This window comes from Myxine glutinosa, chromosome 7, assembly GCF_964187855.1.
Source record: "Myxine glutinosa chromosome 7, kmMyxGlut1.1, whole genome shotgun sequence".
Lineage (NCBI taxonomy): Eukaryota > Metazoa > Chordata > Myxini > Myxiniformes > Myxinidae > Myxine > Myxine glutinosa.
The window spans coordinates 157,216,645-157,244,485 of NC_136267.1; the positions used below are offsets into that span (position 1 = coordinate 157,216,645).

The window sequence follows — 27,841 nt, forward strand, 5'->3', positions numbered from 1 at the left end:
CAGAGACTGTTGTCCTTTTGTCAGGTTCTCCCATTTCAGCCAAGGAACTCTGTAGTTCTGTCATAGTGGTCATTGCCCTGACCTCCCTGACCAAGGTCCTTCTTGCCGGTTGCTTAATTTGGTCAGACAGCCAGCTCTAGGAAGAGTCTGGGTAGTTCCGTATGCTTTGCATTTCCTAATGATGGAGCTCACTGTGCTCTTGGGAACTTTCAACACTCTAGAAATTGTTTTATACCCTTCCCCAGATCTCTGCCTCCTCACAATTCCATCTTGGAGTTCTATGGACAACTCTTTTGGACTTCATGGTAGGGTTTCTCCTCTGACATGCACTGTCAACTGTGGAACCAGGTGACAGCTCCAGATAGATATGTATGACCTATCAGATCCAGATATGACCTATCAGTGGAATACAAAATGTAAACTGTTCAGTTTTACATACAAAATGTAACATGGAGGTGCGAAGTTTTTCCAAGATGGCGCCGATACCATGTGACCTATGACGTCATAATTATCACTAAAATTATACATTCAAAACTACCTTTTTAGATGCTGAATTTTTAAATTACACAACAACAAACTAAGACAAAGATAAAAAAAAAAAATCCTTTTCCTCAGCAAAGATGTGATGGCTAATCTATGAAGCAAGAACAAAAAAGGATTCCTGGGAGATCCTGCCCTCCGTGCAAGGATAACGAGCATCGCAAGTTGGCGTGTGCAGTTTCGCCACATATGCCCATGTACTCATAAAAAAAATTGCATCACAAACCTTGCCAGGTGTTCTCTGAATACACCGTTGTTGGATGTATTGATATCTGTTAATCCCGTTCTCAAGTTATAACACGACAAATAAACAGACAGACACCACGACCCCTTTTGTAATACAGATGTAGTTCTGTGATTTTGTATTCATACTCATACATCCTAAGTTCAATAATAAACAGTTTATGGCACATATTTTAGCGCTTTTGGCGGCCATTTTGAAAAATAGAATTTAAGAAATGGAATTTTATTTTAAAACATGGCTACCATGTTGAACTTCGAGTTGGCTAATCGACTGGATTTAAAGAGTATTTAAAGAGATTTAAAGATAGATGAATATAACTGCCAACTTTCATACTTGTGTCGCAATGTGAATGATTCACCCTGATAATGGGTATAGCAACTCTTGACCTTAGCCTGGTGTTGGATTGGCGGTTAGGGTGCCGACTTGGGATGCCCAGGATACTGGGTTCGAATCGGGGTTGATCGCTGAATTAACGCTAGGGGGGTTGACTCAGCCTGTCATCCTTCTGAGGTCGGCAAATTGCGTACCAGTTCACTGGTAATTCCCTGTGTGTCGCAAGAGGCGACTAACAGGGTTGGCGGCAGGAAGGTGCGGCAGGAAGGTGTGGCAAGAGTTGCTATACCCATTATCAGGACAACCGACCGACCGGACAACCCTCCCATCTACTTTCTCAACAATCCTCTCCAAGAAGTTCTGTCGCTCAAGCTTTTGGGTCTCACTATCTGCCATGATCTTTCTTGGGAAAACCACATTTCCAAGCTGTCCTCCAAAGCCAGTCGCCGACTGGGCATCCTCCGTCGTGCGAAGTCCTTCCTTGGCACACCTGAGCTCCTCACCACATACAAGGCTTTCATCCGCAGCTCAATGGAATACTGTTCCCCCCTCTGGGCTGGTGCTCCTGCCTCACACCTAGCTCGGCTTCACGCTGTTGAGGCCAAAGCTTTCAGAATCATTGGAATCTCCTGCGATGTAGTCAACGCCGAGGGCCTTTCACTCACTCACCGCAGGCAGGTTGGTGGTCTTTCTGTCTTCTACCGACTCCTCTCCGGCCTTGCTCCCCCAGCTCTCTCTGTGCTCTGTCCCCCCAATATTCCTTCAGGTCGCACAAGATCTGCCTGCAACCCTCTTATGGTTAAACTGCCAAAGTCTAGGCTCTCTGCTCACCTTCACTCTTTCATTCCCCTTTTCTCCCGCCTCTGGAACAAACTCCCCCACTCCCTTCAATCCCACTCCTCCCTCCAGGTCTTTAAAACAGCTGTTCACCACCATCTCTTATCTTCCCCCATCGAAAACCTTGATCTTTTCTACCCCCGGTAATTCACCCCAGAGTGCTTGCAGTGTTCATATGTTTTAATCCTCTCCCACCTCCCCCCAAGTCCTCCCGATGTCCCTGCTCTCAAATGTTGTGTTTGTGTCCTTCCCCCTCTTCCCCCTCTCTTTTGTGTCCTTCCCCCTCTCTCCCCATCTTGTCTGCCACTCCCCTTGTTTTTTGTGTGTCGGTTTGTCTTTTTGTGTGATTAATGTTAGCTCTTTCACGAGCCTCGATCTTGTATACAAAAAAAAAGAAAAAAAAGAAAAAAAAAGAGGCGATTAACAGGGTTGGCGGCAGGAAGGGCATCCGGCCATAAAACATTGCTTTAAAAAAAAGGGGCTCAAGGTGCCCGAAAAAGGCCAATCCCTGCTCTGCGGGGAAAAATGGCCTGTGCAAAGAAAAAAGGGGATCAAGGTGCCCGAAAAAGGCCAAGCCCTGCTCTGCGGGGAAAAATGGCCTGTGCAAAGAAAAAAGGGGATCAAGGTGCCCGAAAAAGGCCAAGCCCTGCTCTGCGGGGAAAAATGGCCTGTGCAAAGAAAAAAGGGGATCAAGGTGCCCGAAAAAGGCCAACCCCTGCTCTGCGGGGAAAAATGGCCTGTGCAAAGAAAAAAGGCGATCAAGGTGCCCGAAAAAGGCCAACCCCTACTCTGCGGGGAAAAATGGCCTGTGCAAAGAAAAAAGGGGATCAAGGTGCCCGAAAAAGGCCAACCCCTGCTCTGCGGGGAAAAATGGCCTGTGCAAAGAAAAAAGGGGATCAAGGTGCCCGAAAAAGGCCAACCCCTGCTCTGCGGGGAAAAATGGCCTGTGCAAAGAAAAAAGGGGATCAAGGTGCCCGAAAAAGGCCAACCCCTGCTCTGCGGGGGAAAATGGCCTGTGCAAAGAAAAAAGGGGATCAAGGTGCCCGAAAAAGGCCAACCCCTGCTCTGCGGGGGAAAATGGCCTGTGCAAAGAAAAAAGGGGATCAAGGTGCCCGAAAAAGGCCAACCCCTGCTCTGCGGGGAAAAATGGCCTGTGCAAAGAAAAAAGGGGATCAAGGTGCCCGAAAAAGGCCAACCCCTGCTCTGCGGGGAAAAATGACCTGTGCAAAGAAAAAAGGGGATCAAGGTGCCCGAAAAAGGCCAACCCCTGCTCTGCGGGGAAAAATGGCCTGTGCAAAGAAAAAAGGGGATCAAGGTGCCCGAAAAAGGCCAACCCCTGCTCTGCGGGGGAAAATGGCCTGTGCAAAGAAAAAAGGGGATCAAGGTGCCCGAAAAAGGCCAAGCCCTGCTCTGCGGGGGAAAATGGCCTGTGCAAAGAAAAAAGGGGATCAAGGTGCCCGAAAAAGGCCAACCCCTGCTCTGCGGGGAAAAATGGCCTGTGCAAAGAAAAAAGGGGATCAAGGTGCCCGAAAAAGGCCAACCCCTGCTCTGCGGGGGAAAATGGCCTGTGCAAAGAAAAAAGGGGATCAAGGTGCCCGAAAAAGGCCAAGCCCTGCTCTGCGGGGGAAAATGGCCTGTGCAAAGAAAAAAGGGGATCAAGGTGCCCGAAAAAGGCCAACCCCTACTCTGCGGGGAAAAATGGCCTGTGCAAAGAAAAAAGGGGATCAAGGTGCCCGAAAAAGGCCAAGCCCTGCTCTGCGGGGGAAAATGGCCTGTGCAAAGAAAAAAGGGGATCAAGGTGCCCGAAAAAGGCCAAGCCCTGCTCTGCGGGGGAAAATGGCCTGTGCAAAGAAAAAAGGGGATCAAGGTGCCCGAAAAAGGCCAAGCCCTGCTCTGCGGGGAAAAATGGCCTGTGCAAAGAAAAAGGGGGATCAAGGTGCCCGAAAAAGGCCAACCCCTGCTCTGCGGGGAAAAATGGCCTGTGCAAAGAAAAAAGGGGATCAAGGTGCCCGAAAAAGGCCAAGCCCTGCTCTGCGGGGGAAAATGGCCTGTGCAAAGAAAAAAGGGGATCAAGGTGCCCGAAAAAGGCCAAGCCCTGCTCTGCGGGGGAAAATGGCCTGTGCAAAGAAAAAAGGGGATCAAGGTGCCCGAAAAAGGCCAAGCCCTGCTCTGCGGGGAAAAATGGCCTGTGCAAAGAAAAAAGGGGATCAAGGTGCCCGAAAAAGGCCAAGCCCTGCTCTGCGGGGAAAAATGGCCTGTGCAAAGAAAAAAGGGGATCAAGGTGCCCGAAAAAGGCCAAGCCCTGCTCTGCGGGGGAAAATGGCCTGTGCAAAGAAAAAAGGGGATCAAGGTGCCCGAAAAAGGCCAAGCCCTGCTCTGCGGGGGAAAATGGCCTGTGCAAAGAAAAAAGGGGATCAAGGTGCCCGAAAAAGGCCAAGCCCTGCTCTGCGGGGAAAAATGGCCTGTGCAAAGAAAAAAGGGGATCAAGGTGCCCGAAAAAGGCCAAGCCCTGCTCTGCGGGGAAAAATGGCCTGTGCAAAGAAAAAAGGGGATCAAGGTGCCCGAAAAAGGCCAAGCCCTGCTCTGCGGGGAAAAATGGCCTGTGCAAAGAAAAAAGGGGATCAAGGTGCCCGAAAAAGGCCAACCCCTGCTCTGCGGGGAAAAATGGCCTGTGCAAAGAAAAAAGGGGATCAAGGTGCCCGAAAAAGGCCAACCCCTACTCTGCGGGGAAAAATGGCCTGTGCAAAGAAAAAAGGGGATCAAGGTGCCCGAAAAAGGCCAACCCCTGCTCTGCGGGGAAAAATGGCCTGTGCAAAGAAAAAAGGGGATCAAGGTGCCCGAAAAAGGCCAACCCCTGCTCTGCGGGGAAAAATGGCCTGTGCAAAGAAAAAAGGGGATCAAGGTGCCCGAAAAAGGCCAACCCCTGCTCTGCGGGGGAAAATGGCCTGTGCAAAGAAAAAAGGGGATCAAGGTGCCCGAAAAAGGCCAACCCCTGCTCTGTGGGGGAAAATGGCCTGTGCAAAGAAAAAAGGGGATCAAGGTGCCCGAAAAAGGCCAACCCCTGCTCTGCGGGGAAAAATGGCCTGTGCAAAGAAAAAAGGGGATCAAGGTGCCCGAAAAAGGCCAACCCCTGCTCTGCGGGGAAAAATGACCTGTGCAAAGCAAAAAGGGGATCAAGGTGCCCGAAAAAGGCCAACCCCTGCTCTGCGGGGAAAAATGGCCTGTGCAAAGAAAAAAGGGGATCAAGGTGCCCGAAAAAGGCCAACCCCTGCTCTGCGGGGGAAAATGGCCTGTGCAAAGAAAAAAGGGGATCAAGGTGCCCGAAAAAGGCCAAGCCCTGCTCTGCGGGGGAAAATGGCCTGTGCAAAGAAAAAAGGGGATCAAGGTGCCCGAAAAAGGCCAACCCCTGCTCTGCGGGGAAAAATGGCCTGTGCAAAGAAAAAAGGGGATCAAGGTGCCCGAAAAAGGCCAACCCCTGCTCTGCGGGGGAAAATGGCCTGTGCAAAGAAAAAAGGGGATCAAGGTGCCCGAAAAAGGCCAAGCCCTGCTCTGCGGGGGAAAATGGCCTGTGCAAAGAAAAAAGGGGATCAAGGTGCCCGAATAAGGCCAACCCCTGCTCTGCGGGGAAAAATGGCCTGTGCAAAGAAAAAAGGGGATCAAGGTGCCCGAAAAAGGCCAAGCCCTGCTCTGCGGGGGAAAATGGCCTGTGCAAAGAAAAAAGGGGATCAAGGTGCCCGAAAAAGGCCAAGCCCTGCTCTGCGGGGGAAAATGGCCTGTGCAAAGAAAAAAGGGGATCAAGGTGCCCGAAAAAGGCCAAGCCCTGCTCTGCGGGGAAAAATGGCCTGTGCAAAGAAAAAGGGGGATCAAGGTGCCCGAAAAAGGCCAACCCCTGCTCTGCGGGGGAAAATGGCCTGTGCAAAGAAAAAAGGGGATCAAGGTGCCCGAAAAAGGCCAAGCCCTGCTCTGCGGGGGAAAATGGCCTGTGCAAAGAAAAAAGGGGATCAAGGTGCCCGAAAAAGGCCAAGCCCTGCTCTGCGGGGGAAAATGGCCTGTGCAAAGAAAAAAGGGGATCAAGGTGCCCGAAAAAGGCCAAGCCCTGCTCTGCGGGGAAAAATGGCCTGTGCAAAGAAAAAAGGGGATCAAGGTGCCCGAAAAAGGCCAAGCCCTGCTCTGCGGGGAAAAATGGCCTGTGCAAAGAAAAAAGGGGATCAAGGTGCCCGAAAAAGGCCAAGCCCTGCTCTGCGGGGGAAAATGGCCTGTGCAAAGAAAAAAGGGGATCAAGGTGCCCGAAAAAGGCCAAGCCCTGCTCTGCGGGGGAAAATGGCCTGTGCAAAGAAAAAAGGGGATCAAGGTGCCCGAAAAAGGCCAAGCCCTGCTCTGCGGGGAAAAATGGCCTGTGCAAAGAAAAAAGGGGATCAAGGTGCCCGAAAAAGGCCAAGCCCTGCTCTGCGGGGAAAAATGGCCTGTGCAAAGAAAAAAGGGGATCAAGGTGCCCGAAAAAGGCCAAGCCCTGCTCTGCGGGGAAAAATGGCCTGTGCAAAGAAAAAAGGGGATCAAGGTGCCCGAAAAAGGCCAACCCCTGCTCTGCGGGGAAAAATGGCCTGTGCAAAGAAAAAAGGGGATCAAGGTGCCCGAAAAAGGCCAAGCCCTGCTCTGCGGGGAAAAATGGCCTGTGCAAAGGCGGCTCAACCCTCGACCTTACATTATACGTTATCTAAATTCGATACTTGAATGTTTTGGAATGGCATCACTGGGCTTACAAATCGTGGTGAGCTCAAACATACTGCTCCAGTTTCTGGGGGGATTGCACTAATAAGAGGGGAAGAATAATAAATCAATCTCTAGCTGAGAGTCAACATAGTGTAATGAGCTGTAGTGATGATGAGCCCTTGCTGCTGGAGAACAAAGATGAACAGACGATGAAACATTAAAGATATAATGCAGCATTTGCTCCAGGCCAAATTACAATTTGGATGTTGGTGTGTGCCAATGGATCGGGAGCTTGCCTTGCCAATGGCTTGCCTTCGCAGGAGCACATATTTCAAACTCACATCACATCAAACGATGGAATGTGGTTTACTATCGACAACTTGTTTGTGGCCTGGTCCACTAATGGTCTCTGCCATGATTCAGTCAAACTCTGCTTCTCAACCCTAATTCTGAACTCCACTGTTGCACCACACTCAAACCTGTGATGTTGCAGCTTGAGGTCCATATGGGGCCCTCCATATTTTCTATCTGAGAAATCATCTTTATCAATCTGAATGAAATGGACAATCTGATGTACCCATGGCAACTTTTTTATTTTGGGGAGGGGTGGATTTTGCAAGTATTGTGCTGTGCTCGGTATGACGTCATTCTTGTTTGTTTGTCTGAGTGTGATGACTCACAAATGCTTTCAGCTATCATCGTCAAACTTTACCAGAGGATTCCGAAGGACGATTGTGACGCTGTCAATGTTTTTTGACTATATAGGTCAAGGTCAAAGGTCAAGGTTCTCTTGTTTGTCCGGGCGATATCCTTTGAGCTAGGAATATGAAATTTGGGCATAATTGTGAGAAAGCGCTTTGGCAAAAACGTTATTTTTTGTTTTTTTGATAAATCAATTATTACTTGTTTGTTACTTAATTATTATCGATGCATTAAGGACATATTTATTACCCTCCCCTGAGGAGAGGGTATTGCATTTGAGTCTGTTTGTTTGTTTGACTGTCTGTTTGTTTGTGCGCACAGAATAAATATGATTTTCCCTGCAACCGTTGGTCCGATTGACAGGAAATTTTCACCATAGGCGCAACTCCACCTTTAGAATTTTGTAATGATAATTATGACGTCATAGGTCACGTGGTATTGGCGCCATCTTGGAAAAACCGAAAAATTTGCACATCTATACCTCTGAAAGCGCTGCATAGACAAAATTGAGACATGGCTCATTGCAAAGAACTCTCCATGTGGAATAACATCTGTTAATGATGATGTCATTGGTGCCTCCATTATGACGTCATAATTCGACAAGTACAAAACTTCATCCGATCAAGATGAATTTTCTTGAGCATAATCTAGGGATAAATTGGTGGAGACAAAAAAAATGATGACGTCATCGGTCACGTGGTTCGGCCGCCATTTTTGTTTTAACACAAAAACCTTAAAAATCACTGAAAACATCCTGGCGAGGGTCTGCAATCCGATTGCTCTTTCTTGTTTTCTGTCTCATCTAGGCAATATCTCACGCATCTTTTGAGCTAGGAAGCTGATATTTGGACATGAAAGTGACCAAGTGATTTGGCTGTAAATGGTATTTTTTTACTTACTCATTAATTAATTAATAATTATATTTTTCGAATAACTGCTTAATTAATTTTCAAGAAGTTACAGATTTGGATGAAACAGTGGTGGTATAGGTATGCTATTAGCCAATTGATTAAGAAGTTAATTATTTTACGGTTATTAATTATTTATTTTCATTGAACAATTAATCAATCAATTATTGAGTCTCTCGATTTTCGTTATACCTGTCAGGCTACCTGCCGTCTGACGCCTTCTTTTTTGTTTGTATGTATGTGTCTGTTAACTGGATATCTCAAAGGGTTATGATGGATTCTAACAAAATTTGGTGGTCAGGTTTGATTTTTGACAAGGATGAATTGGTAAGATTTTGGTGAAGATCTGGATCCAGATCTGGGAATTTAAAAAAAGATCCTTCACTATTGATAGATAGGGCAATAGACGATGTATAGCACGATAGGTCAAAATGTTGTGGACAGATTCGGGTATGTGGACAGATTTAGCATTCGGGTATTCGGGTATAATTTGTTGTAGCAGGTATTTTGCTGGGTTGTTGGTTGTTGTAGCAGGTATTTTGCTGTGTTGTCGGTTGGTGAAGCAGGTATTTTGCTGGGTTGTTGGTTGTTGTTGCAGGTATTTTGCTGGGTTGTCAGTTGTTGTAGCAGGTATTTTGCTGGGGTATCGGTTGTTGTAGCAGGTATTTTGCTGGGTTGCCGGTTGTTGTAGCAGGTATTTTATTGAGTTGCCGGTTGTTGTAGCAGGTGTTTTGCAGGGTTGTCGGTTGTTGTAGCAGGTATTTTCTGGGTTGTTGGTTGTTGTGGCAGGTATTTTGCTGAGTTGTCGGTTGTTGTAGCAGGTATTTTGCTGGGTTCTTGGTTGTTGTAGCAGGTATTTTGCTGGGTTCTTGGTTGTGCAGCAGGTATTTTGCTGGGTTGTTGGTTGTTGCAGCAGGAATTTTGCTGGGTTGTCGGTTGTTGTAGCAGGTATTTTGCTGGGTTGTTGGTTGTTGTACCAGGTATTTTCCTGGGTTGTTGGTTGTTGTAGCAGGTATTTTGCTGGGTTGTTGGTTGTATAGCAGATATTTTGCTGGGTTGTTAGTTGTTGTAGCAGGTATTTTGCTGGGTTGTTGGTTGTGTAGCAGGTATTTTGCTGGGTTGTTAGTTGTTGTTGCAGGTATTTTGCTGGGTTGTTGGTTGTCGTAGCAGGTATTTTCCTGGGTTGTTGGTTGTTGTAGCAGGTATTTTGCTGGGTTGTCGGTTGTTGGAGCAGGTATTTTGCTGGGTTGTTGGTTGTTGTAGCAGGTATTTTGCTGGTGGGTTGTTGGTTGTTGTAGCAGGTATTTTGCTGGGTTGTTAGTTGTTGTAGCAGGTATTTTGCTGGGTTGTCGGTTTTTGTAGCAGGTATTTTGCTGGGTTGTCGGTTGTTGTAGCAGGTATTTTGCTGGGTAGTTGGTTGTTGTGGCAGGTATTTTGCTGGGTTGTTGGTTGTTGTAGCAGGTATTTTCCTGAGATGTTGGTTGTTGTAGCAGGTATTTTGCTGGGTTGTTGGTTGTTTCGCATGTATTTTGCTGGGTTGTTGGTTGTTTTAGCAGGTATTTTGCTGGGTTGTTGGTTGTGTATCAGGTATTTTGCTGGGTTGTTAGTTGTTGTTGCAGGTGTTTTGCTGGGTTGTTGGTTGTTGTAGCAGGTATTTTCCTGGGTTGTTGGTTGTTGTAGCAGGTATTTTGCTGGGTTGTTGGTTGTTGTAGCAGGTATTTTGCGGGGTTGTCGGTTGTTGGAGCAGGTATTTTGCTGGGTTGTCGGTTGTTGTAGCAGGTAATTTGCTGGGGTGTTTGGTTGTTGTAGCAGGTATTTTGCTGGGTTGTCAGTTGTTGTTGCAGGTATTTTGCTGGGTTGTCGGTTGTTGTAGCAGGTATTTTGCTGGGTTGTCGGTTGTTGTAGCAGGTATTTTGCTGGGTTGTTGGTTGTTGTCGCAGGTATTTTGCTGGGTTGTCGGTTGTTGTAGCAGGTATTTTGCTGGGTTGTTGGTTGTTTTAGCAGGTATTTTGCTGGGTTGTTGGTTGTTGAAGCAGGTATTTTGCTGGGTTGTTGGTTGTTGTAGCACGGATTTTGCTGGGTTGTTGGTTGTTGTAGCAGGTATTTTGCTGCGTTGTCCGTTGTTGTAGAAGGTATTTTGCTGGGTTGTCGGTTGTTTTAGCAGGTATTTTGCTGGGTTGTCGGTTGTTGTAGCAGGTATTTTGCTGTGTTGTCGGTTGTTGTAGCAGGTATTTAGCTGGGTTATCAGTTGTTGTGGCAGGTATTTTGCTGGGTTGTCGGTTGTTGTAGCAGGTATTTTGCTGGGTTGTTGGTTGTTGTAGCAGGTATTTTGCTGGGTTGTCGGTTGTTGTAGCAGGTATTTTGCTGGGTTGTTGGTTGTTGTGGCAGGTATTTTGCTGGGTTGTTGGTTGTTGTAGCAGGTATTTTCCTGGGTTGTTGGTTGTTGTAGCAAGTATTTTGCTGGGTTGATGGTTGTTTCGCATGTATTTTGCTGGGTTGTTGGTTGTTTTAGCAGGTATTTTGCTGGGTTGTTGGTTGTGTAGCAGGTATTTTGCTGGGTTGTTAGTTGTTGTTGCAGGTATTTTGCTGGGTTGTTGTTTGTTGTAGCAGGTATTTTCCTGGGTTGTTGGTTGTTGTAGCAGGTATTTTGCTGGGTTGTTGGTTGTTGTAGCAGGTATTTTGCTGGGTTGTTGGTTGTTGTAGCAGGTATTTTGCTGGGTTGTCGGTTGTTGTAGCAGGTATTTTGCAGGGGTGTTTGGTTGTTGTAGCAGGTATTTTGCTGGGTTGTTGGTTGTTGTAGCAGGTATTTTGCTGGGTTGTCGATTGTTGTAGCAGGTATTTTCCTGGGTTGTTGGTTGTGTAGCAGGTATTTTGCTGTGTTTTTAGTTGTTGTTGCAGGTATTTTGCTGGGTTGTTGGTTGTTGTAGCAGGTATTTTCCTGGGTTGTTGATTGTTGTCGCAGGTACTTTGCTGGGTTGTTGTTTGTTGTGGCAGGTATTTTGCTGGGTTGTTGGTTGTTGTAGGAGGTATTTTGCTGGGTTGTCAGTTGTTGTTGCAGGTATTTTGCTGGGTTGTCGGTTGTTGTAGCAGGTATTTTGCTGGGTTGTTGGTTGTTGTTGCAGGTATTTTGCTGGGTTGTTGGTTGTTGGAGCAGGTATTTTGCTGGGTTGTCGGTTGTTGTAGCAGGTATTTTGCTGGGTAGTTGGTTGTTGTACCAGGTATTTTCCTGGGTTGTTGGTTGTTGTAGCAGGTATTTTGCTGGGTTGTTGGTTGTATAGCAGATATTTTGCGGAGGTGTTGGTTGTTGTAGCAGGTATTTTGCTGGGTTGTTGGTTGTGTAGCAGGTATTTTGCTGGGTTGTTAGTTGTTGTTGCAGGTATTTTGCTGGGTTGTTGGTTGTTGTAGCAGGTATTTTGCTTGGTTGTTGGTTGTTGTAGCAGGTATTTTGCTGGGCTGTTGGTTGTTGTAGCAGGTATTTTGCTGGGTTGTTTGTTGTTGTAGCAGGGATTTTGCTGGGTTCTTGGTTGTTGTAGCAGGTATTTTGCTGCGTTGTCCGTTGTTGTAGAAGGTATTTTGCTGGGTTGTCGGTTGTTTTAGCAGGTATTTTGCTGGGTTCTCGTTTGTTGTAGCAGGTATTTTGCTGGGTTCTCGTTTGTTGTAGCAGGTATTTTGCTGCGTTGTCCGTTGTTGTAGCAGGTATTTTGCTGGGTTGTCGGTTGTTTTAGCAGGTATTTTGCTGGGTTGCCGGTTGTTGTAGCAGGTATTTTGCTGGGTTGTCGGTTGTTGTAGCAGGTATTTTTCTGGGTTGTTGGTTGTTGTAGAAGGTATTTTGCTGGGTTGTCGGTTGTTTTAGCAGGTATTTTGCTGGGTGCTCGTTTGTTGTAGCAGGTATTTTGCTGGGTTGTCGGTTGTTGTAGCAGGTATTTTGCTGGGTTGTCGGTTGTTTTAGCAGGTATTTTGCTGGGTTGTTGGTTGTTGTAGCAGGTATTTTGCTGGGTTGTTGGTTGTTGTAGCAGGTATTTTGCTGGGTTGTTGGTTGTTGTAGCGGGGATTTTATTGTGTTGTTGGTTGTTGTAGTAGGTATTTTGCTGCGTTGTCGGTTGTTGTAGCAGGTATTTTGCTGGGTTGTTGGTTGTTGTTCTTGTTTCGTAGGCAGCCTGTGGGCTGTGGCTGCTGGTTGCATCATTTATGGAAGAGCAGCTGTGTCCTTGATGCAGAGCCCCTGTTTCCAGTGAGCTGATAGTCATTTGCCAACCTTGGAAGGATGACAGGCTGAGTCAACTCCCCTCTGTTATTTCATCTGCACAACAGGGGTTCAAACTCAAGACCATAAGATCTCCAGCCAGCCAATTAAGCCATTAAACCAACACCAGGCTTTAAATAAGGCCATAGTAGCTTGAATGTCCTGAAAGTATAAGCTTTGTAAACATGAATGAAGAATCAGTGTTGCTGGAGAAGGCTTTCGTGTCAATCTGCATTGACGGACAGGTAGAACAATGTATGAACAAGAAAGAGGCAAGGTGAAGCTGATGTTTTTGGCACTAACACCTCGATGAAGCATTGATCAATGCCACATTGTAGCTTTGCCAGAAAACACAGAATCATGCTGCATGGTTTGTCCTTCAAAAGTCAAAACATCGATTTCTGCATGCTTCTTGCGCAGTATTTCAATCCTGGGATCCATGATTGGATTCACACTATTACTGCTGGGCAGAGTATCACTGCCTGCACTTTAAATGTAATACATTGGTGTGACACTTTGATTGGTTGTATGACAATCAATCACAGCACAGACCATCCGATAAGCACGTGACCATACACCGGTGCAGTTAATGTGCAGGTGGTGAGGGGGTGCAATTTCCACAGCATTTCATATCTACACAATTTTTACTCTGTTTCTGTAATTTTCCAACAAAAATGTTTTCAATCTTTCCACCGCTCCACCCTGTAGCTATTCTGGAGTTTGGAGTGGGCTCACATGGCGTATGCGGTGACACCGACATTTACTCCCGCTTCATGCGCGTACAGAGCTGCTACGAGGTCATCCCTACCAGCTCCAAACTCGTCGTCTTCGACACCTCCCTGCAGGTCTTCCCTCAAAATCGTTCATTCCGTGACATTCAGATTTTGAGATATCATGACATTGTTTGCTGAACTTTTTGCTCGTGGTATTTCTCCAGCTGTCTCCACTTGTCCTCGATGTGTAAGAAATTTCATGTTTGTTATTACATCCATTGTTATGGTAACTAACAGTGATGAAAAGGCTTTGGAAAGGTGAAATTGAAATGTTAGCTCCCTCCAAGCCCCCTCCCTCCCACAGATCTCCCGATGTCCCTGCTCTCAAATGTTGTTCTTGTGTGCTTCCCTCTCTCTCCCCATCTTGTCTACCGCTCCCTTTATCTTATGTTTTATGTGTCAGTTTGTCTTTTTGTGATTAATGTTAGCTCTTACACGAGCCTCGATCTTGTATGGGGGAAGAAAATGTATGCAATTTATGCACCGATCTTAAAAAGGAAAATCTGGATAGCAGATACAATATTGTGGATAATGTGAGCAACTGAAGCCACAGCCATCGGTTCCTCCCAAGAACACAAAATGAGCCATTGTGGTAGCTTAACCACACGCTAATGTGGGTTTGGGTTTTTTGTAGCCTTTAATGACCTTTCATTTGAAACAAATTACTAGCTAGACCTTTATGTTTTAAAGAGACAAAATTTTTTACCATTTCATTTTAACATCTCGAATGCAATTATTATTATTATTATTATTTTTACTCTGCAAAAAGGAAATGATCACGCAGGTTAACCTTATGGTATGATTAACACTTCATACAAGAAAGTAGTGCCTCCATAAAGCTTATAATTATTGGTAACATAGTGCCATTAATCAGCGGTAACAACAACAACGGAACAAACAATGACCTGGGACACCGGAGGGGGGAGCGCAGGGGGGCAAGCCTCTCTCACCCCCCTCCTCAACCACGTTTTACAAGGAGGAGCAGGGGGAAAACCCTCTCTCACCCCCCTCCCCAACCACGTTTTACAAGGAAGGCCAGGGGGGCAATCCTCTCTCACCCCTCCCCAACCACGTTTTACAAGGAGGGGCAGGGGGCAATCCTCTCTCACCCCTCCCCAACCACGTTTTACAAGGAGGGCCAGGGGGGCAATCCTCTCTCACCCCTCCCCAACCACGTTTTACAAGGAGGGCCAGGGGGACAATCCTCTCTCACCCCTCCCCAACCACGTTTTACAAGGAGGGGCAGGGGGCAATCCTCTCTCACCCCTCCCCAACCACGTTTTACAAGGAGAGGCAATCCTCTCTCACCCCTTCCCAAACCACATTTTACAAGGAGGAGCAGGGGGAAACCCTCTCTCACCCCACTCCCCAACCACATTTTACAAGGAGGGGCAGGGGACAATCCTCTCTCAACTCCCTCCCAAACCACATTTTACAAGGAGGAGCAAGCCTCTCTCACCCCCTCCTCCCCAACCATGTTTTACAAGGAGGGGCAGGGGGCAACCCTCTCTCACCCCCCTCCCCAACCACATTTTACAAGGAGGGGCAGGGGGGAAATCCTCTCTCACCCCCTCCCCAACTACGTTTTACAAGGAGGGACAGGGGGAAATCCTCTCTCACCCCCCTCCCCAACCACGTTTTACAAGGAGGGGCAGGGGCGGGGGGCAGAGAGTGCATTTTCACATGGACACCCAAAAAAATCTGACGACATTGCTGAACTATCAGAGTTGTAAGAGGTTTTCTAAAATCATTGCTTCGGATATGAAATCTTTCCTCTTCTCCAATGGCTTGATCTCTGATCATCAATTTGGTTTCAGACCTGGTCACTCTACTCTGGACATGCTGCTTCTGCTTTCTCAACAATGGATGGAGGTCCTCAATGTCAAACAGGAAATTAGAGCTGTCTCCCTTGACATATCACGTGCCTTCGATACGGTCTGGAACCCCGCTCTGCTCACCAAACTCTCCTCCTTTGGTATCCATGGAAATCTCCACGCATGGCTGGCGGACTTCCTCTCTAGTCGTAGTCAACGTGTGGCCCTGAATGGGTTTTTCTCATCTACGCTTCCTGTTCAGGCTGGAGTTCCCCAAGGCAGTGTTCTGGGCCCTGTGCTTTTTCTGGTCTTCATCAATGATCTCTCTGACTCTCTTGAAAATCCTCTCTATCTCTTTGCTGATGACTCTACTCTCTGTCGCTCCATTCCTCATCCCTCAGATCGGCAGTCTGCAGCCTCCTCACTCTCTGCAGACCTGGACAAAATCACAGACTGGGCAAACAAGTGGAACATGTCTTTCAATCCTGACAAATCTCACACACTTACGATGTCTCTCCGAAAAGACCGACTGGACAACACTCCCATCCACTTTCTGAATAATCCTCTCCAAGAAGTTCTGTCACTCAAGCTTTTGGGTCTCACTATCTGCCATGTGTTACGTGCTCCTCCCCGACCCCCTGGTCACGATGTACCTCCGAGCCCCGAGAGGAGTCACGGCAGAAAAATGTATTATTCTGAATGTCAAAGATCAATGGAGAAGCCACCCCAATTGTTACTCACAAACAAATATTGTATTAAGATCACACAAGAATAACAGTACAACCATAATAGTATTCAATAGTACAATCCATGCCCTATGATGGTACCATCAGTTTTGGTGATATAAAACTCTCTGTGCTCCAAGTGAGTGAAACACGAACATCCCCAATGTCTCTTATTCCCGGCTTCAAGCCCAAAGTTGATTCGCTCCAGCGATCGACAGAACGATGTCCGATCGAGACAGGAATCCCGTTCGGATGGCAAATACAGTCCCACAGCCACAGCTGTACAAAGGCGCCCTCCAGGCGAATGGGATATCCAAAAGCGCCCTACAGGCGACTGAGAGATCACACCCTCAGGTATGGACGAATTAACCTTCAAAAAGCCACGTCACACACACGCCCCAGATCGACGTCTGGATGCGGCGAAAATGGCGGAGAAGAGACGAAACCGCGAGCAAAGCACAAGTTCTGCGTGAGTCAAAATGGCCGACGACCTGGTCTCGTGGCGCACGGCACGGCGATGATTCTCTTCTGAATCAATCGCAAAACCTGACATGCAGGTTGACCAGTCACAGCGATGACAACTCCGTCGTAGGAATTCCTCTCCCGGAAACCCGAAAGTTCGCGAGTGACTCTGGCCCGCCAAGGTTCGCTTCAGAACCCGGAGCAACTTGGCTTTCTTGTCCGACTCATTTGCTCCGCCCTTTTTCTCCTCCACTTCTTCTTCTTCCGGCTCCCGATCCGTCTTCCTGTCTCTTTTTAACATTAACGCTTTTATCCTTTGCAAACAGTTCATGAACAATAAACCTTTTGAAGACAATAATAGTACATAGAATCAGAAATATTTCAAGTGGAGGAAAACCACAACAACGGAAGTGACGAATCCGTAACACATAATCTTTCCTGGGAAAACCACATTTCAAATCTGGCCTCCAAAGCCAGTCGCCGACTGGGCATCCTCCGTCGTGCGAAGTCCTTCCTAGGCACACCTGAGCTCCTCACCACATACAAGGCTTTCATCCGCAGCTCAATGGAATACTGCTCTCCCCTCTGGGCTGGTGCTCCTGCCTCACACCTAGCTCGTCTTCACGCTGTTGAAACCAAAGCTTTCAGAATCATTGGAATCTCCTGCGATGAAGCTAACTCCAAGGGCCTTTCACTCACTCAACGCAGGCAGGTTGGTGGTCTTTCCGTCTTCTACCGACTCCTCTCCGGCCTTCCCCCCCCCCCCCCCCCCCAGCTCTCTCTGGGCTCTGTCCCCCAAATATTCCTGCAGGTCACACAAGATCTGCCTGCAACCCTCTTATGGTTAAACTGCCAAAATCAAGACTCTCTGCTCACCTTCACTCCTTCATTCCTCTTTTCTCCCACCTCTGGAACAAACTCCCTCACTCTTTTCAATCCCACTCCTCCCTCCAGGTCTTTAAAACAGCTGTTCACCACCATCTCTTATCTTCCCCCATCCAAAACCTTGATCTTTTCTACCCCCGCTAATTTCACCCCAAACCACTTTTTTGAAATACCAACTTCTGTCCTGGAAGTCCTTGGTGTCCTTGTGTTTTATACTTCTCCCACCCCCCACCCTTCCTCCCCCCAAGCCCTCTCCTTCCCACACATCTCCCGATGTCACTGCTCTCAAATGTTGTGTTTGTGTGCTTCCCCTTCTCTCCCCATCTTGTCTACCGCTCCCTCTTTTTATATATTTTGTTTGTCTGTTTGATTTGTTTGTGAAATAAATGTTAGCTCTTGCACGAGCCTCGATTCTGTATACAAAAAAAAATAAAAAAGAATGCATCATATCCTTTGACTGCCGATAAGATTGTCCTCACAGGTCCTATAGGGGCCTTCAGGAGTCAGACCTTGAAATTTCCTCAAAAAGGACTCGATAAATCCAATTTGGTCTGTATTTAGTCAATTTTCACTGCGATAAGACACCGCACTTACCTTTGCAGCGAACCACGCCACATAGCAAGCCCACCGCTGCCATAGAGCTACCTACGTTCGATGTGCCGGGATATTGATAGTGCTTTGCAGTACACTACCACTAATTCATACGATTGATAATTCTCGGTATCGCGATATATTTAAATAATCTTATCGCACGTGGGCGCTACCACTTTTTGGGATCTCTTGGTGTGAAACAGTCTGATCTACGTGTAACTATTGTGACGCTTTTTAGTTCGATTTAATTGAGGCCTCGATTTCTTCTTCAATTTCCAACTTGCTGTTTACTTCTAGATATTTATCTTCCACCCTAAATCAATAAAGGGAAGGATATGTATTTTGTTATTATTATTATTATTATTATTAGCCACATTTGGACTTGGTCTGAAACCATGGGGCTTATGGATTTGGTCTCGTCTGGGCGTCCATGCGTCCGCAACCATATCTCTGAGATGTATGCACCGATTTTGTTCATGCTTAGCACAAAGACAAGACGTGACAGTATACACATGCAAGTCATTTTGTTTCACGATGCAATCAAAGATGGCCGACTGGTGGCCATTTTAGTTGTAAAAAAACCCCGATATTGACCACGTCCTCAACCATTTCTCGGACATGCATTTACCGATCTTGTTCAAATTTGGCACTCAGATAATGTATGATGGCTTACATATGCACGTCATTTTATTTCGAGATCAGATCCAAGATGGCCGACTGGCGGCCGTTATGATACTTAAATGTGTCCCCATCCATTTTTCGGACATGGATGGACCGATTTTCTTCAAACTTGGCACAGACAATACATGAGATTGTGTGTGTGTGTGTGTGTGTGTGTGTGTGTGTGTGTGTGTGTGTGTGTATGTATGTATGTATGTATATATATATATATATATATATATATATATATATATACAGAAGATTTTGTTTTGTCATCCAACCAAAGATGGCCGACTAACAGCCTTTAACTCCATACAACAAAATTACTAAAACCACGGCAGGGGCTATGAAATTTTATGTCTTTCTTCTTGTTTAAATTTTTTTTGGTCCTCAAATTAATTCTGCACCCCTTGCCCTTCTACCACTCCGGTGTCCCTGATAACTACCAACACAATGTGTTAATTCCATTGCCATCTACTTTACGATACATCAAGATTATACTTTTGAGGTTTGTTATACAGAACACGTATAACACGTTTTTTTGGTATGCAACTTATGGCTGTGGATTTGCATTAGTTCTTGCAAGACCGTCGTGGTGCTGCTGATGCAGTGCACCTGTGCACTGTTGCACCTGGGTTAGAGCAGCAAAATGTAATTTGTTCTAGAGTGCCAGAGATAGCTCACCGACTCTTTGCAGAGGACACCGTTAAATAATTAATCTTCAACACCTAGTGCCAGCAGAAGGTACGCTCAGTTTAACGTCCATCCAGGGGATGGCAACCACATAAATATTGCCCTGCCTGCGAAACACCAGGACAGCAGTTTATTGCTGGTTCAAGGTTAGAACTCAAACCAGACAGCGCAGAGGCGAGTGCACATATCTTTAGGGTAGCAGCAATGATTTCAGGAAGGAAATTCCACACGTTTGTGAAATGGACGAATTATCCTTCAAAACATTATACGAATTATCCTTCAAATATGGGGTAAAAACATTATACATTAGATGGTCTTCTTTTTATAAAGAGAATTATCTGATGAAATCAGCTCAAGCAATAAAAGGTGCAAGATTGTGCAGATTATGGTGGATTCAATTTTTTCCCACCAATGAGCAGTCCACATTGAGAGGACAGTACAGTAACGTGAGCAGTTCTCCGCTGATATTTGTAAATTTTTCTTGAAATGTTTTTCCAATGTTTTTGTTTGGAGCAATTATTATAATTTAACAACTTTTGCAATAATATCATCATCGTTAATGCGCCATACTCTTTATAGAGCTTCGGTCCTGCTGAAGAAGTTTCTTGTCACGGGTTATGCCGGGTGGTTTGCCATTGTCTTCCCAGCAGTAGTTAGGGAAGGAATTTGTAGCTTGTTCCAGGGTATCGGTATAAAACTTTCAGTAACTTGTAACTTTCCAGGTATAAAACTTTCATAAAGTACGTGCATCTTCTTGGGTTGAGAAACCCAATTTGTCACCTTCTCTAACACCTGGATGTCACATGTATTTTTGCAAGTGAATCGCAGGTTATCTTGCAGGTGTGGACATAACTAACCGATATTTTTTTATCTGCAGGTGAAAAAAGCATTCTTCGCATTGGTGGCGAGTGGAGTGCGAGCCGCCCCACTGTGGGATACAAAAAAGCAAGAATTTGTAGGTGGGTTAAACCCCTGTAGTGAGTTGCTAATATTTGACTTTGACAATTCATATTTGTAGTATGGGGTATTTATTTGTAGTTTATTTATTGTATTTGAATTTATATGCATAGTAGTGTTTGTAGTATTATACTATTTATATATTATATCAAATTTGACAATTGATATTTATAGTATGGGGTATTTATTTGTAGCTTATATATTGTATTTGTATTTACTAGTGAGGTACCCGTGCTACGCACGGGTGGGAGGCCAGCAGCAAACAGACAATACAGAAACGGCGAATGCTAAAGCATGAAACCAATAAATTCCACATTCCTGTCGGACCTTCAGTCGCACGTCAGACATGGACAGCAAGTTCGTGAAGGACTTCCATGAAAAACATACCCATTCGCAAACAAACCGGTATGTGTGTTCCATACCCATTCAATGGCGAATCTGCATATGGCGATCTGCGAATACACATTTAGAAAGTAGAAACCGTCACGGCATTTCATCATTCACTTGAACTCGATATCTCCTTTTTCATTCCAAACAGCATAACTCCAATCACAAATTAAATAATATTAATATAAAAAATAAACTTTTAACAACATTCGTGACATAAACAAATATTTAAATCCTGATGTGAAGTTCCGTACGGTTGGGTGAATACAATTACGAATTCAAAATCGTAATTGTATTCACTCAATTCCAATCATCAATTGATACTTTAACAAAACGATTAACACAATTAACATTCAACGATTTAAAATTATGATTGAATGACGGTTGTATTGGGATATTATCAATCCCGTGCATTGCGTAATCTGTCCACTTCCACATTCGCGGCAGGTTCATAATTCTCATCAAAATCTAAACAGTATTTGTAGAATTTCAATAAAAGCCACATCACTGTTCATATCGGTAAATATTATTCCATCGTTTTTGGAAAAACTGGAAAATTGGAAAATTGGGAAAATTTGGAAAAACAATATTGTTATTATTGCCTATTTTACTCCAAGGGGTCCCAGGAATACCCACCCAAAATATCGTTGCGATCGGTTCAGCCGTTTTTGCGGTACCTTCAAATGGACAGACAGACATTTGGTGAATTATTGTAACATATGCATCGTAGTATTTGTAGTATAATACAATTTTTATATATATTTAAAATTTGACAATTCATATTTGTAGTATGGGGTATTTATTTGTAGTGTATTTATTGTATTTGTATTTATATGCAAAGTAGTATTTGTAGTAAAACACAATTTATATATTATTTCAAATTTGACAATTCATATTTGTAGTATGGGGTATTTATTTGTAGTTTATTTATTATATTTATATTTATATACAAAGTAGTATATGTAGCATAATACAATTTATATATTATTTCAAATTTGACAATTCATATTTATAGCATGGGGTATTTCTTTGTAGTTTATTTATTGTATTTGTATTTATATGTAAAGTAGTATATGTAGTATAATACAATTTATATATTATTTCTAATTTGACAATTCATATTTATAGTATGGGGTATTTATTTGTAGTTTATTTATTGTATTTGTATTTATATGCAGAAGCAGTATATGTAGTATAATACAATTTATATATTATTTCAAATTTGACAATTCATATTTACTAGCCGAAACCCGTGGAACATCCACGGAAGGGAGGATGTGGTGTATGGATAGAGTGTACCATTATGGATGGCATAGGGGATTTGCTTGTCCGAGTAAGAGTTAGGAAGAAAGATGAGAATGGATAGTGCGTATATGAACAACGTATTTATTGCAATCTACTTAAATGACAACGCTACGATATACTTTTGAAAAATGAATGGATTCGTAATAGGAATCGGCATAGCACCACTCTGGGATTGTCCACTCAGTGGGCGGCTTGCTGTCGCCTTCGACTGTCCAATCAGCGGACGGCTTGCTTCGCCTTCACCCAGCAGACGCCAATAAGATGGCGTCGTATCGGCAGTTAATCGGATGCTTTTGGGCCCCAACGTCGGCTAATTCCGATTTTTCGAGTATGGCTGTACGTGATAAACAAAGAGCGTGGTTCGTAGATCGTAAATCCATTAGTGCCGTGGGCACCGGGTCACTGGGTGCGGCGTAAAAGGGATAACAAAGTCGAGTCCTTACGCTATTATTATATAGACTAGCCGAAACCCGTGGAACATCCACGGAAGGGAGGATGTGGTGTATGGATAGAGTGTACCATTATGGATGGCATTGGGGATTTGCTTGTCCTCAGTAAGAGTTAGGAAGAAAGATGAGAATGAAGAGTGCGTATATGAACAACGATCGCCGACACCGGCACAAATGCATGCTCTGGATTGTCCACTCAGTGGACGGCTTGCTTTCGCCTTCGCCTGTCCAATCAGTGGACGGCTTGCTTCGCCTTCGCCCAGCAGATGCCAATACGATGGCGTCGTAAGATGGCGTCGTATCGGCAGTTAATCGGATGCTTTTGGGCCCCAACGTTGGCTAATTCAGATTTTTCGAGTATGTCTGTACGTGATAAACAAAGAGGCGGTTCGTAGATCGTAAATCCATTAGTGCCGTGGGCATCGGGTCACTGGGTGCGGCGTAAAAGGGATAACAAAGTGGAGTCCTTATGCTATTATTATATAGACTAGCCGAAACCCGTGGAACATCCACGGAAGGGAGGATGTGGTGTATGGATAGAGTGTACCATTATGGATGGCATAGGGGATTTGTTTGTCCGAGTAAGAGTTAGGAAGAAAGATGACAATGAAGAGTGCGTATATGAACAATGTATTTATTGCAATCTACTTAAATGACAACGCTACGATATACTTTTGAAAAATGAATGGATTCGTAATAGGAATCGGCATAGCACCACTCTGGGATTGTCCACTCAGTGGACGGCTTGCTGTCGCCTTCGACTGTCCAATCAGCGGACGGCTTGCTTCGCCTTCGCCCAGCAGACGCCAATACGATGGCGTCGTAAGATGGCGTCGTATCGGCAGTTAATCGGATGCTTTTGGGCCCCAACGTCGGCGAATTCAGATTTTTCGAGTATGCCTGTACGTGATAAACAAAGAGCGCGGTTCGTAGATCATAAATCCATTAGTGCCGTGGGCATCGGGTCACTGGGTGCGGCATAAAAGGGATAACAAAGTCGAGTCCTTACGCTATTATTATATAGATAGTACGGGGGTATTTATTTGTAGTTTGTTTATTGTATTTGTATTTATATGCAAAGTAGTATATGTAGTATAATACAATTTATATATTATTTCAAATTTGACAATTCATATTTATAGTATGGGGTATTTATTTGTAATTTATTTATTGTACTTGTATTTATATGCAAAGTAGTATTTGTAGTATAACACAATTTATTTATTATTTCAAATTTGACAATTCATATTTGTAGTATGGGGTATTTATTTGTAGTTTATTTATTATATTTGTATTTATATGCATAGTAGTATTTGTAGTATAATACAATTTATATATTATTTCAAATTTGACAATTCAGATTTGAATTGATCAAAAGTAAACTTTTGAAGGATGAGGAATTTCCGTAAAGCAATCTACAAGGAAGACATCATGACAATGGAAGAACATTTTGATAACACCTTAAACAGCATGTTTTGTACTGGTGAAAGATGCGATTGAGAATCTATATATATAAAACACAGTTTGTGTGTGTGTGTGTGTGTGTGTGTGTGTGTGTGTGTGTGTGTGTAATGTTACCGATAGACTCATAAACGGAGAGGCTCACGTACTTGATATTTGGCACAGACATGGCCATTGAGCCTGGGAAGAACATGGCCGACCTAAAAAAAAATATTTCATTATATTTTTTACCATCTTTTTACCGCAGCGCATTTCAGCGAGGAATATTATGCACGGAATCTGACCGGTGGCAGAGCAGCGCGCTGATTCGCTCAGAGCGATCACGTGATGTTCCTTGCTGCCATTAACTCAGTTACACGTTCGCACGTATTTCAGAGTGAAAAGCGATTGCGTTTTTTCACATTTCAGCGAGGAACATTGATTGCCATTCACACCACATAGGTTTTTTTTTCTTTCATCTTTAGATCCATATTTTTTTTCAGCGAGGAATATTATACACTGAACCTGAATCGGTGGCAGAGCAGCGTGCTGATTCGCTCATTCGCGCTCATTGATGACGATGACGATCACGTGATGACGTGATCATGAATGATGTTCGTGACGCGATCACGTGATGTTCCTTGCCGCAATAAACTCACAGCAAGTAGCATAGATTTTAGCATGATTAGCATTTAGCATGATTTAGCATGATTTAGCATAGATAGTAGCATGTTTCACATAGATTTTTTTTCAGCGAGGAATATTATACATGGATTCTGACCGGTGGCAGAGCAGCGCGCTGATTCGCTCAGAGCGATCACGTGATGTTCCATTCCCGCCGCCTCCGATTTGTATGATTCAGCATCCTTTATATGATTTATATGATTCAGCATCCTTTTTATGAATTGTCGAATTCAACATCTATATATATAAAACACAGTTTGTGTGTGTGTGTGTGTGTGTGTGTGTGTGTGTGTGTGTGTAATGTTACCGATAGACTCCTAAATGGAGAGGCTCACGTACTTGATATTTGGCACAGACATGGCCATTGAGCCTGGGAAGAACATGGCCGACCTAAAAAAAAATATTTCATAGTATTTTTTTACCATATTTTTACCTCAGCGCATTTCAGTGAGGAATATTATGCACGGAATCTGACCGGTGGCAGAGCAGCGCGCTGATTCGCTCATTCGCGCTCATTGATGATGATCACGATCACATGATGACGTGATCACGAATGATGTTCATGACGCGATCACGTGATGTTCCTTGCCGCAATAAACTCACAGCAAGTAGCATAGATTTTAGCATGATTAGCATTTAGCATGATTTAGCATGATTTAGCATAGATAGTAGCATGTTTCACATAGATTTTTTTTCAGCGAGGAATATTATACACGGATTCTGACCGGTGGCAGAGCAGCGCGCTGATTCGCTCAGAGCGATCACGTGATGTTCCATCCCCGCCGCCAGTTGGCTTCACTTTTCACGGAATATGAGCGTTCTATATATTTTCAATTCAGTGCGCCCGACTCGCTCACGTACTTGATTTGTGGCATAGACATGGCCATTGGGCCTTCACGGTGTAATTTGTGCGAGGCTTTTGTCCGAGTGAGCTTGAGTCGAGAGGGTGAATGTACGGGTTGGGAATGTACGGGTCTCCCTTCCCCCACCTGGCAACGCCGGCACTGGAGGGTGTCACAGGATCGGTGAGTCTCCAAAAGCCGCTTCGTGCTGTTGCGAAGATTCAGGACGATGTCGCGATTGTTGTGCTGCTCTCTGACCATAAGAACTGCAACGTCATTGTTGAATGGCCCTCCCCTTCCCTCCCCCTTCCCCCTGCCCCCTCCGTCCTCCCCTCCCCCTCCCTTCCCCCCCACCCTACCCCCTCCCCTTCTCCCCTCCCCCTCCATTTTCCCCCTCCCCCTCCCTTTTCCCCATCCCCCTCCCTTTTCCCCCTCCCCCTCCCTTTTCCCCATCCCCCTCCCTTTTCCCCCTCCCTTTTCCCCCTCCCCTCCCCCCTACCCCTTCCCCTTCCCCCCACCCCCTCCCCCTACCCCTCCCCCTCCCCCTACCCCTCCCCTCCCCTCCCCCCTCCCCATCCCCCTCCCCCCTCCCCATCCCCCTCCCCCTCCCCCCTTCCCATCCCCCTCCCCTCCCCCCTCTTCCCATCCCCTTCCCCTCCCCCTCCCCCTCCCCCTCCCCCTCCCCCTCCTCCCCTCCCATCTCCCCCTCCCACCCTCTCCTCCCCTCCACCCCGCCCCCTCCCCCCTCTTCTCCCCCTCCCCCCTTCTTCTACCCTCCCCCCCTCTCCTCCCCTCCCCCTCCGTTCCCCTCCCCTCCCCTTCCCCCTTCCCTCCCCTCCCCCGCCCGGCAATGCCGGGTACTTCTGCTAGTATAATATAAGCACATGGTCTCTGAGTCTTCAGAGTTTGTTCAAAGGGAAAATAAAAAATCATTACCTCTGCCAACGAAGGTGAACGAAGGTTGTTTCACCCCTGTTTGGTTGTCCGTCTGTTTGTGAGCAGACATCTCAAAAAATGTATAGACGGATTCGGACAAAACATGGTGGACAGACAGGTTTGGTTGGTGACGATGACGAATTGATTAGTTTTTGGTGAGGATCCGGGTCCAGATCCAGATCCTATAATTTTAAAAGTGATTCTTTACAATCGAGAGATAGGGCCAACAATGATATATAGCACGATATTTCAAAAGGTTGTGAACGTATTATGTGTTGGTTAGCTGAAAAAAACAAGCCGATTCCATTTTGTTTAACGTAGGTATGCCAACATCTGCCTATCAGTGAAATACAAAACGTAAACTGTTCAGGTTGGTGGAGGTATGTGCTCTACCGAGTTCCGTTCTCGTTCAAGGCTGTTTCAATGTTGACAAGGAGCTGATACTCGAGGTCCTCCACCTTTTGGATGGTATGAGAAATAGATCTGTGCAATATGAAAGCTAAATCTTGAAAGGTGTTTGAAATGTCTTGTACACATGCCAAGTTTATGAGATGGTTGCCATGGCAACATAATTCAGCCAATCACAGCCATGATCTAATCAGGTTGAGATAATGTCACGAGGAATAGATATCTGCAATATGAAAGCTAAATTTTGAAAGGTGTTTGAAATATCGTGTACACTAAAGTACATGGATGGATGATCGATAGTGGAGGATTGTCGGTCGGTCGGACGGAGCAGACGGACTTCGTCGGAAGGGTGGGGGACAACAACAACAACAACAACAACAACAACATGCATTTTAAGGCCATTTTACCTGCAAGAGCGGGGGTTAGCCTTGCGGTCCCCATGACAATCTTCTCAATTTTGCCCTATTTTCTGCATCTCTCCTTGTTAACCCCCTTGCCCGCATTTCTTCTTCCACCATCTTTCGCCAAGTCTTTCTCGGTCTTCGCCGTCCTCGACTTCCTTCTACATTCATTTCCATCACTCTTCTCAAGCAGTCACTTTCATCCTTCCTCAACACATGACCAAACCATCTCAACCTGGTCGTCTTCACAACATCAATCACAGGCTCTATTTCCATCATCTTTCGCAATTCATCATTTGACTTCCTCGCTCTCAATGATACTCCGCACATCCACCGAACCATTTGCATTTCCACCCTTTCCAGCCTTCGTTGCTGCTCTACGTTCATGGCCCATGTCTCGCTCCCATAAATCATAACACTTCTCACACATGCAGCATACACCTTTCCCTTCAGCTTCAACGACACTCCCCTCCTCATCAGCACGCCACTCGGCGGGGGACAAAAAAGCAAAATACATGGTGAGCTAATGTACATATAGTAGGTATTTGTGTGTCAGTGTTATTGCAAATGTAGCAAATAATTTACTAATTTAGAAGCCTGATAAATAGACAACAAACATTTTAGTACACAAATATATCATTTAAATGTTTGCAAAATGTAAGCGTAAAGGTCCAGGTGATTGATGCATGAAAATATAACAAGATTGTTACATTATGTCTGAGAGTGTCTATCATTCTGGAGATATTTCTTCCTTTCCAAGCAAAAGTAAATAAACAAGTAAATATTACTAAATTTAAATAACTTATTTTTAGTTGCAGTGATACGGGCAGTTATGATTGGCTGGTTTTTTTTGCAAGGACAATTTTGTCTATGCCGGTTGCTCCGAGGGGCATGAATTGCCAACCACAAAGT

At 45.1% G+C, this 27,841-nt stretch overlaps 1 protein-coding gene across 1 annotated transcript in view; it reads left to right on the forward strand.

The window, feature by feature from the left end:
• Positions 1–27,841, forward strand: part of LOC137431767 (5'-AMP-activated protein kinase subunit gamma-1-like) — a 137,056-nt gene that overhangs the window by 16,365 nt on the left and 92,850 nt on the right. The window contains exons 2-3 of the mRNA XM_068123465.2: positions 13,226–13,362; positions 19,998–20,079. Coding sequence (XP_067979566.2) covers positions 13,226–13,362; positions 19,998–20,079 — 219 coding nt within the window. The remainder of the gene's footprint in view (positions 1–13,225; positions 13,363–19,997; positions 20,080–27,841) is intronic.